Source organism: Pleuronectes platessa, chromosome 14 (assembly GCF_947347685.1).
Source record: "Pleuronectes platessa chromosome 14, fPlePla1.1, whole genome shotgun sequence".
NCBI lineage: Eukaryota > Metazoa > Chordata > Actinopteri > Pleuronectiformes > Pleuronectidae > Pleuronectes > Pleuronectes platessa.
In genome coordinates, this window is record NC_070639.1 from 23,057,994 (window position 1) to 23,071,115 (window position 13,122).

A 13,122-nucleotide genomic window follows, 5' to 3' on the forward strand; every position below is an offset into this window, starting at 1 on the left:
TTAATTAGACACTGGAGTGATGGATGAATGGATGAATGGATGGATAGATAGATAGATAGATAGATAGATAGATAGATAGATAGATAGATAGATAGATAGATAGATAGATAGATAGATAGATATATGGTAGATAGATAGATAGATAGATAGATAGTGTTCCCTACTTCTATCTGTTAATACCAGAATGTACCTTTATCCCTATGATACATTCAAAACAATAATAATTTCATATTATTTTAATTCTGCAAATAATTTATTATCGAACACACACACAACCCAAATCGCTCTGGTCAAATACACGTGACAGAATTAGAAGAAGAGTCTCAGCTCTGATTGTGTGAATAAGTCACATCACAGGACGTTTGCTGGCCCCTAGAGGTCAGTCTTGTGTACTGCACCTTCTGACATCCACAGTGTGAATATCAAGCCATCAGGCTTTTTCATCAGTCAGTGTCAGTGACCAATTATTGGGTTTCACTAATGTCATGGCAACAGAAAGAGCTCACTGCTCTGGGACATGTGAACAGGTTTATGGATGGACTAATAATAATAACTTTATTTACGGAGCACAAAGTACAAAGTGCTGCACAACAAGAAAACTAATGGTTAATATACAGAAGGAAGGACATAAATAATAATAGAAATAATAATAATAATAATCATAATAATAGAGATAAAAGACTAATAAAAGCCTGGCATCCCAAGGAAGTTCAGGACCAAATAATATAGAAATTTGTATTGAAATGTTCAGTGGAATCATAAATTAAAAGTCCCAAATCATCACATAACATTTCATTCTGCATCACCAAAGCTCAACAGCTCGGAGCAGCTGCAGTGTTTGTGCTTAAGGTTCAGATTCTGTTGCTGCAGATTAATTTCTTTCATTATATAAAGTTGCACCAGGTTTAGAGGAGATGCTCGTGAGGAGTTCTCAGGTGTCGCCCACCACAGTCTGCGGTGTGAGTGCTCTGGAGGCTTCGGGTCCGGCCTCCACGTGGCTCCCTGCTGTGCTCGGTGCCGGGTCCTTGCTCTTGGCTGCGTTCTCAATCTGAGCCCGGTTCAGTTTCTCCCTTTCCAGAGCTTTCTCCATCTCGGTGTAGTAGTCCAGAGCCTTCCGGACGGGGTCTATTATGTGGTGCTGCAGGAATTAGGAAAGAAATACAAATAAGTTATCACATCTCCAAGAGGAAATCGAAACCCCACATGACCTGATGCTTAGGTTCAGTATATACACGTGTATATTGTTGAGCATCACTGACCTCCAGGCAGGGGAAGAGGTTGGCCAGTTCGATGAAGAGCGGCAAGAGAACAAATCGGATGAAGCCGGTTTGAGAAGAAGGTTTTGTGACTTTGTCCCGATCCATGAAGGGAGTCACTGGGAGACCCTCCAGCTTCTCCACGTCACTCTGAGGACAGCGGACAGTGGGAGAGCTGGTTTTAATGGGACCAATGCGTTTCGCCCTCTTTTTAAAAACCAACCCAAGTGAAGTTGAGATCAGAAGAACTACCTGGTTGTAGAACTCCTGTAGAAGACAATCCAGCCAGGGCTCAGCCACCTCCATGGGCCGAGCCTCGTTGGATATGTCACTGACTTTGATCAGGATCATCATGAGCTGCAGACACAAGGAGGCGTCACAAGGGGGCACCAGGAGGAGGGAACATGGTGTGTGTGTGTGTGTGTGTGTCTGCTGCCCTCTCACCACATCTTTGTGGTCCTTGTTGGTGAAGTGGAAAGTCGGCAGGATGGCCTTGAACTTGCTGAGGATGTCGTTGTGGCTCGTCATGTCAGTGGCCAGGATGCATCTGCAGCGACAACAGACCAGGAGGCGTTCTGTGTGATGATCAGTTATCAAGAGGGAATAAGGAAATGTGCTTGCTGAGAGAACTAAGAGAGCGGTGATCTCACTTGATGATTCCCTCTCGTGTCTGCTTGTATTTATCCATCGGCAGATTCCTGAAGATGTTGTTCTCTGTCTACAAAACAGAAGAAAAAAACCTTAAGTCCTTCTTCCTGTCTCCTTAGGTTCAAATCCCTAAATGAGTTTGAATCCATGAACTGAATGTATGTTTTATAGCAGCAGGGACAGAATGTTAGAACCTCACCTTCTCCAGGATCTCAAAAGCTACAGCACAGTGATGGTTCTCCAGGGGAGAGATGTCGTTGTAGCGAAGAGCCAGTTCAGTCCGAGCATTTATCTGGAAAAAGGTCAAATGTCAGGATTGTCAGCCAAGGACTGACCGGTCGCTCGGCTGGTGGAAGCACAAAGAGGGAGTTGTGTACCTGATAGGCATTGTTGTATCCTGTGTGGTCGAGGTCGTGGCACACTGCAGAGGTCAGCATGATCAGCAGGTCGATGGCATCCAGCTTACTCCTCAGGTCCGTCAGCCAGATCAGACCATACATCTGTTCAGAGACTCTCAAAGTCAACTGCATGGTCAATTCTGCTCAAAACTGCTGGGCAGACTTAAACACACACACACACACAGACACACACACACACAGAGACTCACCATCTGGGTGACACAGAAGCAGTGCTTGAAGTTGTGAAACGGGATGTTGTTGTATCTTCGGTAAACCTCGAACAGAAACTGCTGCAGCACCTCAGGCTCAATGTTGAACGTGGCTATGAAATCTAGATCTGTGTACATGACCTGCAGGAGCACCATGATCTCTGCGTCCTCCCACTGCCTGCACACACACACACACACACACACAAAATACAACAATAGGATTTCACTTTAACTGTGGGGGGGATAGAGTCTCTCTTGCGAAATTAGCACTTATTGAAAATTAAGGAAAGTACAAAGATGGCCTTACAGGTTGAAAGAGGAAAAGTAAAATATATTGCAAGCTAACAAATATCTTTCTTTACATGCACACAAACAAAAAAGATAAGTGCGGTCAGAAGTGTAAAATCCTGGTCTTCCCTTCTGCCTCTGTAAGCTAAATATATGTTAATCATCAAATCCCTCCAAGTATATCTGTATATGTGTAGGCATATGTATATTTATATGTATACCTATATGCATATGTATTTATATTTCAAATATATACAATTATTTACTGCGTGCCACCATGAGCTCCAGTTCTTCTTTGCATCCTGTGCATCCTTCTAACATCTATTCATCTCCATCCTCGTGTATTTGCTTTAAAAGAAAATAAATTGGACAAATAGAATAATGACATGCACTTCCTGTCGGTGAAGCCCTCTTCAATCGCGGTGTGTTGATTAAGCCTTTTATGAAGATGCTCTTTTGATTAGCGAGCACTCGGCCGACCCATTCATATTGAGATGAGTGTGACAATCAGGAGAAAAGGGCGAGGGCTCCCGTCCTCCTCCTCCTCAGAGGAGGTGCTCGCTGGGCGACCAGCTGCCTCACTGTCTATGCACGGAGCAAACAGGTGCACTGGGTGTTTGTGATCTTCACAGACACATCGATGTGATGAGCACAGGTGATATTCACATGTCTCCTCCTTTAGAGTCCTAATAACTCACCAGTTATCAAAGGTTGGGGTCTTTAAATACTGCCTCACTTCCTCTGATACCTCCAGGGAGCTGCAGGGGAACATATCACCATTCATGACATTATTCAAACACACAATGTGGATGTAGACTAGTGTTTATTGGTGTTTGTAGGTGAACGTACCTCATTTGAAGAAACTTTTCCCGCACATGCTCACACTCCTCCCTGGTTTTGCGCAGGGTTCTCTTGTGGTAGAAGGGGGAGGGCTTGTGGTTTCCCTCGGACAGGTCTTTAAACAAGCCAAGCCAACTCAAATGCTCCACACTCTGAAAACAGAACGGGAATAAATCCAGCTGAGAACTGAGAAATTATGTTATTTATCCCATCAGATCCATTGGCTGTTTTTATAGCATTAATTAGAAGAAGGGCCTTAAATAGGTAATTTTGTGTTTCACCTAAAGCTCGTCATGAAGCATACATAACATTAATCAAAACAATGAGCTACTTCATTCAAATATCATATTATTATGTCGATAGATTCCATGTTTCTTTCCCCTCAAGTTAAACACACATTCTGTCTCTGGCCGTACCTCCAGTTTCTCCCGGAATGAATCCACCTGTTTCATCATCTCGTTCACGACTGCAGGCGTCTCCCCAGCCTCCGTCAGGATCTTCTTCTCCAGGCCCTGCAGTCTGAAGTCACACATCATCAGTGAGCTCTTCAAACATCAGATATGCATGTGTAACTTTGGATTGTGCTGTAAACCCCCCCACCACCCCACCCCCTGAAAGACTTCATGATCATATTTTTCCCTTGAGGACATTAAGTGTGTCCAGTTTCTCTGGTTTCCCTCCCTGTCAAACCTTTTCTCCATGGACGAGAGGTCAAATCCGAGTGCACCAGCCAGCTCCGCTCCTGAAAGGACCAGAGAAGAGGGAGACTGTGATCAGCTGGGGATCAAACCCAGGCAGTCAGATTCCCGAGGTGCTGAAGTGAAGGTACCTAACGGCTCGGTGCTGCGGTCGGCGGCCACCACCTCCAGCTTGTAGCAGCAGCTCGGGCTGTTGGGCTCTAAACCCGGGGAGATGTTGATGATGTTGCCTTTGGGGTTGTACAGCTTCAGGATGTCGTGGGGTCCGGCCTCAGCTGCAGAGCGGAAGAGATCTGTAATAAACAGATCAGCGTTTATTTCTTATGATGCCCTCTCTTTTTTTGTTATAGCTTTAATGCTTCTGCAAAAGAAGCAGTAGAATTAAGCACTAGAAGATGTTTTAAAAGGCAATTATTATGAAGGGTTTATAAATAGAAGTTTTACTTATTTGTTTAAGAAATCATTTAGGTTGTGAAAAGTTCCCTTGACAAATATGACTGCAGGGACTAGATTAAATCAATTGTTTATATTTTCATAACATCAAGTATTATACAATAGATGATATAATACAATAATACAATAGTATGCATATTACATATTTGAGGTCTAGGCTTACTTGCATTTAACTAGTGATTACTTATATTTTAACATTAACATTAAATGTATTTTCCAGAACATGTGCTGCAGGTTTTTAAGATTTGCCACAGAGGCACTGCAGCTGTCCCACACCACATTGATTATGTGCTGTGTGTGTGTGTGTGTGTTGCCGTGTACAAGACGTGCAAATTGTCACCACTTGAACCAGTGCATAAAGAACACGGGAAACCAGTACTACACAAAGCCTCAACCTGATGTGACAAGCGAGGAGCTGTCAGTGGCAGCTGTATGGCTGAGCACGATCTATCCACACTATTTAGAAGCACTAAATATTTGTGTCAATGATACAAAACTAAATATATAAAGCTTCATAAAACAGACCAAATATTCATTTTAATTACACCTTCTTGCAATTAGTGTAAAATATAGCAGGTATTTGTCCAATGTTCCTTATAATAAAAGCATTCAATACATTTTTCAACACATGGATATGTGGATATGGGGACACTGTCAGACCACATGTATCACAGAATGCTTTCCTGAGACAGATAGGTGAACTTTAAACTACACAACGTTGTGTTCCTACCTTTGACATCCTGGGCAGGGCAATCCACCGGGAACTCAGCCTTCTCCGGTTTCCCGCTCACGGTGAAATAGAGGATTTTTGTTGCCATGTCATGAATTCAGAAGCACGGATGTTACAGCGTGTCCCAATGATCTGTATCTAATATCTGCCTCATTATTTTACTGGTTAACGCTCCTCCCCCCTGGTTGTTACTCTCTCCGCCTCCTCGTCTGACCCGTCTTCTCCTCTCGTCCTTTGAACTGGAAAATGCTTCCAAATGATGGTGGAAATTATTCATTCAAAGCAACTCCCAGTTGTATTTATTAGTGTCATTGTGATTCAGTTGGAAGCCCATTTCCACCAATTTATAATAAACTCTCAAGTGACCCAATCATATAAACATATATAGAAAGAAAATTGTTGGCTAGATTCACACACTAAATCAAATGAAAACTGAAATTTAAAGCTATCAACATTAGAAATTACAAGAACATGTAACACATACATGTGATGTGTGCATTTTTGCATATATATATTAATAATCTGCATTAGTTATTAATTTACATAGAAACTCCTTCTATAAGTTAGGAAATGTAGACCATTCATTTTGACTTCTAGCTTATATCTCTACAGAAGATAAATATGTAATAATTCCATGTCGGGCAAAATGAGAATAGAATAGAAAAATTCACCCAACAACAAAGGAATCTGAATTTTCTTCCTGAAATATGGTAGAATAAATGTTATAATTATAAAACTGTGTAAAGGAACAAATACACAAAACTTGTTTAATGCTCTATAATAAATCACACAACTGACACCAATCTGTAGTTTTGTTATTTATTCATATAATTCCTCTTTCTTATTTTTCAGTTTTTCTATTCTATTTAGAGTTCAATTTAATTTGTCATTGTATTAAAAAGTAAAAAGTGTGTCTGTTTGTGTCGTTATTTCATAATCGTTGCTTTAAAATCACAGAAAACGCTCCTGCACCCATCGACCCCTGCGTCCCCCGCGCCTCTAGATGGCGCTGTGGGGAACCCCCGTGCCTTCGCTCTCCCTCAGACACGACTCTCTCCCCTCTCCTCTCCTCGGGTTGGGACACCACGTGTGTCACCGGAAGCTGAACCCAGCGTGCTTCACTCACAGCATTGAGCGTGTGACGGTGTTGTGGTTCACTTCGTAGCCGATGCGCGTTGTCCGCCGACATGACCGAGACCAAAGCAGAGAACGCGGCGCAGCCGGCCAAGGAGCTGCTGGCGCTGAACCCGCAGCAGGAGACCGAGTTCAAGAAGAAGGTGCAGGAGGTGAAGAAGAACAAGACGACCAAGGTAGGTGGTGACGACGCTCGTGACAGCAACGTGGGTTAACATCATGGCCGCTGCACGAGCCGATGCAGCCCAGCACACTTAGCTCGTGGCTACACGAGTCCAGCGGTAGAGCAGATGCTACTTAAAATGGCGACTCGCTTATTTTCACACGTGTGTTGACGTGTTTGAAGCAGAACCCGGTGACAAGCAGCTCTGATACACACTGTCCTCACTGATCAGTAACATGTATATGAGCTTTATGGGATATATGTGTCAATCACTGTGTGACACAGATTAACAGGTTATAACTATACTAATGATCGTGGAATGATGGACAGAATACTAATACTACTGTAGTAATACTCTCAAAACCATAATCTTACAAAAAACAATAGTTAATATGTGTTGTTAATAATAACCACCAATTATAATGCTTATTGTTATAAAATGTTAAATCATTCAGGGTATAGACTTTCACCAGTAGAATCAGGTGCAGGGAAGCTGGAAGGGTTATTGTTTCATTTTCGTTATAATAAACAACTTTAAAGTTATATATTCGTCTTTGACTCCTATCTATCTAACGGTCCTTTTTAAAGGATCAGTGTGTAGAGTTTAGGGACATCTAGTGGTGAAGTGTCGCATTGCAGCCGAACACCCCTCACCCTCCTCTTCCGAACATGACACAGAACCTGTGGTAGCTTCAGCTGTCGTAAAAACTCAAAGGGTTTAGTTTGGGCTATTGTAAAAAAAAAAAAAAATAGCCGCCACTGTAGAGAGGATCCGCTCCAGATGTAAATATAAAGGTCTCAATTTAGATGAAACACACTAGTGAAAACTTGTGTGAAATTTGTTTATATTCAATTTCTGCCAATAGATATTTTCACCTGAATCTTAAACACTGAACCTTTAACAGAGAGCCGTTAAAGTATTTTTAAGAAGATGTTCCGCTGTCTGTCCAGTATGTGGTGGAGAGAACTGTGTGTTTAGTGTCCTCCTCTCCACCACAACTTCAAACATGTCCCTGCCTGCAGCTAATTACAGAGCCAGTCTTCAGTTAATTTATCATATGTGTTGCCTGCTCGCCCAGCAGACCACAGTAGAGATCAGTGCACTGCTACAACATGTCCAAGCTCCTGCTGCACACGTTTTAGGATCTTTCTTCCCTTTCAAATCCTGCCTGTGTTTCCTTCCCATGTGTCACCGTCATTATTTCTTTCTCCTCAGGGGAGTCGTTTGACCCCAGGAGTGGTCTACGTGGGCCACCTGCCGCTGGGCCTGTACGAGCCCCAGATCAAATCCTACTTTGAACAGTTTGGGAAGGTGCTGAGGCTGCGGCTGTCCAGGAGCAAAAAGGTAACGTTGAGGAGGTGATGACAAAGATTCCAAACGTATTCTACCTTTTTATCTGGCAACGCAAAGCCCAGTTCAGTGTGGTTATGGGATGTTAAGGATCCACTAACGATGTGGGAGTAGAACTAATAAGATGATTATCCTGCTGATGTTTTACTCCTCTGTCATCAGAGGTTTGGCTCAGACTGAAAATGGCCTCAGGTGAAACAGTGACCTGGGGTCAGATTACAGAGCCCACAGTATTTTGGTATATAAACCTTATCACCTGCTTGCTCATTTGCATGGTGATTAAACGAATATCCCAACAGAAGCAATAAGTAAAGGAAAATGATTTGCAACCTACAGAATCAATACATTCAAACTAAAGGTTAATTGTTAAGTTTGAGTGTTATTGATCAAGTATGGACATATTATATATATATTATATTCACCTGTCTCCTGGCTAACCTCGTGTCACATCTTTAACCCGCAGACAGGGGGAAGTAAAGGCTACGCGTTTGTAGAGTACGACTGTGATGAAGTAGCAAAGATTGTGGCCGAGACCATGAACAACTACCTCATGGGAGAGAGACTCATCAAATGTGAGTATTGATCGTGTGCATGTCTGTTACTGTCGAGCATCATTTCTGCTGTTCTCCACACAAGTCAAGATGTTACCTGATGCATTCGAGTTTAATGTAGCTACAAGCTAACTGCAGGCTAACATAAAGTGCTGCTAGAGCCAGGTAGAGAGTATATAATGTCTAAAATAGAGAGCAACTATTTCACTACAGAGCTCAGGCAGGGAAATTAAGCATTGAAATGTGCTGTGATTTGGTCCAGTAGCTGCCTCTTCCAGTGAATTTAGCTTAAAATGCCTCAACTCTTTGCTTCTCGCTGTTTCCCAGGTCATGTGCTGCCACCGGAGAAAGTGCACGAGAAGCTGTTTGTCGGCTCTCAGAGGCTTTTTAAAAAACCCTCAAAACCGGCTGTTCAACGCTACAACCAGAGCCGCACGGCCGAGGAGCTCGAGAAGATGAAAGACAAACTCCTGCGCAAAGAAACGAAGCTCCGCAAGAGGCTCGCAGCACACGGCATCGAATACGACTTCCCGGGATTCGTAAGTTGTTAAATGTTAACTCTGAATGGCAACTTGCTCTTTTCTATTTATCTGGAATAAATCACAAATCCTTAAATACTAATAACATTCGATCAGTGGCTTAGAACTTTGACCTGAGGGGATTAAGATAAAACATTTCACGTGGAAACATCAGGTGAACCTATCAGAGCAAGGGGGGTTATTCTATACAACCTACCAGAGGAGCTCTACCAGGATTCCACCTGTTTGTTTGCATCACGTTAACCTTTGTTCCTTTTTCATTTTCCAGGCTGCCCAGGTGCCTCTGAAGAAGAAGCTCTCCGACTCCATGAACGCATCTACGTGTAGTGTAAGAACAACATTGATGATATTATGTTTGGCTTTGGCACAGAGTGAAAATGGCCTCATTCATATCAGTTGTCTGGGGTCAGATAACTGTGCCTATAATACCGTGGATCATAAAACCTATTGCGTGTGTCTCGTTATGGCCGCGTGATAAATGTATGTACCTACATTCCAGTTAAAACCTAAAACCTGACCAATCGTATCAGCACCAAAATAATCATGTGTGACTAATGAGCTTCTCTCCGCCCCTCCAGGACATCACACCACTCTGCACCCCCTCACTCCTGGCGAGGAGGAAGTCCATGGTCGTCAACGATGACGACGTGGATGACGAGATCGTCTTCAAGATTCCACTTGCAGACAAAGATGAAGAGAGCTCCTCAGAGGAAGAGGAGGAGGCGGCGGCAGATAAAGACGGCGATGAAGACAATGACTCAGAGAGCGATGGACCCTCTGAAGAGGTCACGGAGGAGAAGTGAAAGTTCTCCCCTGTTTTGTTGTGGACTTGAGCGGAGATGGCGCAAATCAAAGATTATTATCTTTGAGAGTGACGGGGCAACTTTGAACTGTGTTCACAAATCAGTGTGTCTTTCTACAGTCTAGAAAGAATCTCTTCTGAAAGAGTCCACTGTCATTGTGAGTAGATTGTGAGCGTCATAAAATCTGTTCACGCAATCATCAAGAGCCTGAGGTGTGGGAAGCGGCTGTAAATGGACTGGTCAGATAAAGACTGTTTTCTGTGTCAGTCTTAGAGTTTGACTGTTTGAACATTGTTTTGCTTTGTAACCACACTTGTACACGAATTCTATGGTCTTTAATAATAAATAATGTAAAAGAATAGTTATCGTAAGTTCTGGATATGTCTGTTTATGTGACTGAAGAGGAAACTACTCTACACACTGGCAGCAAAATGGAAAGGAAATGTCTAATTAGTCAAATGAGTGATGGCTGCTTGAGCTCTTGGGTCCTGTTGTTGTACATGCTGGCTCTGTGTCATTGGGAAACTTATAGAATAGAAAATCTTGAATATTCTTGGTAACGTCTGTGCTTTAGCTGGTGTGACAGGTTTAAGTGTCATTCACTGCACACAGTGTTTGTATGTAATTACCTCCAGACAAGGTAATGAAATAAAGTATTTTCTTCACAACCAACTGAACGATATTGCAGCTGTTACCCCTTTTTAAAATATACAACTCTTTCATTTTTATAGGTATATGATCATGGACAGTAAAATGGGCAATTCATGAACATAAATCATATTTTAACTGAAGTACAGACTGAGTGAACCATTGATAATATAACTTAAAAAAGAGACAACAGGCTGGTGCACTTAATACTGTGTCAGGAATGATGATGCAAAACAAATATATCATCTGTAATGTCACTTCAGAGAATAAAGACCTTACTGCTCTCTGTGCGTACAGTCTGTTCTATGTGGGCGGGAATGTTTTTATTTTGTCACTTCCATAACATTTCACACTTTGGAATGGAGCTTGGAGAGCTTGTCTCCTCCGAGACTGATGCACCATCTCACCATGTTCAAGGATAAAGAATGTTCTCCAAAGGCTAAAGGGCTTTTTCTGGGTCCACACAAATGCACCAAGTTTCACTAAAAGCATGGAAACAACCTCCTTGGTCAGAGTAAAGAGATGAGATGGGTTCTATTCTCTTTAAATGGCTCCTGAAAACAAAAACAAAATAACATTGAACAATCTTTGTGTAGATTCATTAATGGGGAGTGGAACTCGTTATCCACATCCTGCAAGTTTGGATCAATATTCAAGAGGAAACCTGAAAACGGCTTCCCGATAATAGATGCAAATACTCTGCTTATATTTCACTTTTAAATTTAGATTCATGGCAAAGCCAATGTGTTTTAGAACTATCAATAATCACTGTAAACCATTTCAGAGTGGAACAACACAAAATAAAATGCAATTGGTGGCTGTCAGGTTCTTTAACGTCAATTGAATACTAATATAGTGGAAAGGGTTCACTTTTATTTTTCCCTTTTATGCCCAAATGTCTTTTTTTTTATAATTTATTGTCTCCATATTACATGGACATTATATTCCTTTAATAAATCAGGTTAAAATGTACATTTAGTCTTTAAAGTGAGTGATTATATTGTTAAAAGGTGACAGTTGCTGATATGAAACCAGTTTAGGATGTGGGAGCTACAGCAGAGTCAGAAGCAGTCTGACTGCCTGTGGGAGGAAACTGGTCATGAACCTCGTTCTTGTCTTAATGCTCCTGTAGCGTTTGCCCGAGGGCAGAGGAGTGAGCAGCTTGTGTGTGTGTGTGTGTGTGTGGGGGGGGGGGGGTCGGAGTCTTTGAGGATGACCTGAGCCCTCTATTATATACAAAGGACAGGGAGGCACCGATGAGAGGCTCCCTCTGCAGGGCTTCTTATCTGCTCCAGCTGGGGAACCAGGTGGTGATACCGGAGGTCAGCACACTCTCAATCACACCTCTATGGGAGGTTCTAAGGATGCTCGTGGGGGGGGGGGGGGGGGTGCTCACTTTAAGGTTCAGTGTGTAAGATCGAGGTGAAAAGGATTTATGTGCAGGAATTTTATATAAAAAAAGTCTAAACTGTACAAATTGTTCCTTTCTTTACCCTCGATTTTGATTCTTTATATTTAAATACTTTATATTTAATCTGGAGCAGGTCCTCTCCATGAAGGCCCTTATGTTTTTTACAGTAGCCCAAACTGGACAAACTAAACATCTTTTGAGTTTTTATGACAAATGAAGGTTCTCTTGGAAGGTGAGGGTGAGGTGAGGGGGTGTTCAGCTGCAACAACACTTCACCACTAGATGTCACTACATCCTAGACACTGACCCTTTAAGTTTCCTCAGAAAGAACCATGAGGTCATCAGGTCCCCTCCCTGTCATGTTACACACCTTCATCCAGATAGTGGGTCTCCAGCCCGATGTGAGTCTGTGCTGCAGCAGTAAGCACAGACACCGACCCCACGTGTCCAGCAGGCGTCGCCACACGTCGAGCTACACGCTGCTTTCCGTCTGTTGCGTTGCCATTCGCCAGCTCTCCAAGTGCCAACATCATCCCCGGATCCAGTGCGCATGCGCCCGGCGATCCATTCTTGTCCCGCAGGCAGGCAGCATTCCGGGCGGAGAGAGTGAGAGAAAGACACTGGAGCTCCGAGGCCGCACACTGTCACGTCTACCGCCGCAGAACAGGAGCTGAGAGTCCGGAGCAGCGGCCTCGGTCCAGCAGGGTATGGTGAGTGGAGCCACGCGGGATGAGGCTCGTCCCCCCGGTGCCTGTCTGTCTTTGTGCCGCCTGTCTGTCTCTCTGTCTGTCCGTCTGTCTGTCTGTCTGTGGACTGACGGGCTCATTGAAAGGAAGGTAGGGCTGCGCTCGGGGGCTAGCTTTAGCTTTGATCCCCCCCGACACACCTAGTCTGGGTCCGGCACGGCACGGCCCGGTTAGTCGGTCCGGCTCCTGGAGGAAGACACGGAGGAGAGACGAGGTGGAACGAAAATCAGGTGGAGCCATTGTCTCCCATTAGCAG

General features: G+C 43.3%; 3 protein-coding genes and 1 non-coding gene across 4 annotated transcripts in view; 3 read left to right on the top strand and 1 right to left on the bottom strand.

Moving 5' to 3' along the window:
• Positions 1-626: 626 nt before the first annotated feature.
• Positions 627-5,928, bottom strand: si:dkey-219c10.4 (high affinity cGMP-specific 3',5'-cyclic phosphodiesterase 9A). Its single transcript, XM_053439856.1, is given in 13 exon segments — positions 627-1,138; positions 1,260-1,406; positions 1,509-1,613; positions 1,701-1,803; positions 1,907-1,974; positions 2,104-2,196; positions 2,282-2,404; positions 2,512-2,689; positions 3,498-3,557; positions 3,649-3,791; positions 4,056-4,211; positions 4,494-4,630; positions 5,521-5,928. Coding segments are annotated over 13 exon segments (1,608 nt in total). The 5' UTR covers positions 5,609-5,928; the 3' UTR covers positions 627-931.
• Positions 5,929-6,628: 700 nt separating this feature from the next.
• nifk (nucleolar protein interacting with the FHA domain of MKI67) lies at positions 6,629-10,993 on the top strand. The gene is made up of 6 exons (XM_053439857.1): positions 6,629-6,830; positions 8,034-8,162; positions 8,632-8,740; positions 9,047-9,258; positions 9,527-9,586; positions 9,837-10,993. Exons 1-6 carry the CDS (start codon positions 6,708-6,710, stop codon positions 10,059-10,061), a joined length of 858 nt encoding a protein of 285 aa, XP_053295832.1. The 5' UTR covers positions 6,629-6,707; the 3' UTR covers positions 10,062-10,993.
• On the top strand, positions 8,340-8,469 carry LOC128456546 (small nucleolar RNA ACA64). The gene has a single exon (XR_008341864.1). It is a non-coding gene; the product is annotated as a small nucleolar RNA ACA64 (small nucleolar RNA).
• Positions 10,994-12,691: 1,698 nt separating the features above from the next.
• clasp1a (cytoplasmic linker associated protein 1a) overlaps positions 12,692-13,122 on the top strand; it is a 47,010-nt gene continuing 46,579 nt past the window's right edge. Inside the window, exon 1 of the mRNA XM_053439860.1 lies at positions 12,692-12,830. The gene's annotated coding sequence lies outside the window, so the exon portion shown is untranslated. The remainder of the gene's footprint in view (positions 12,831-13,122) is intronic.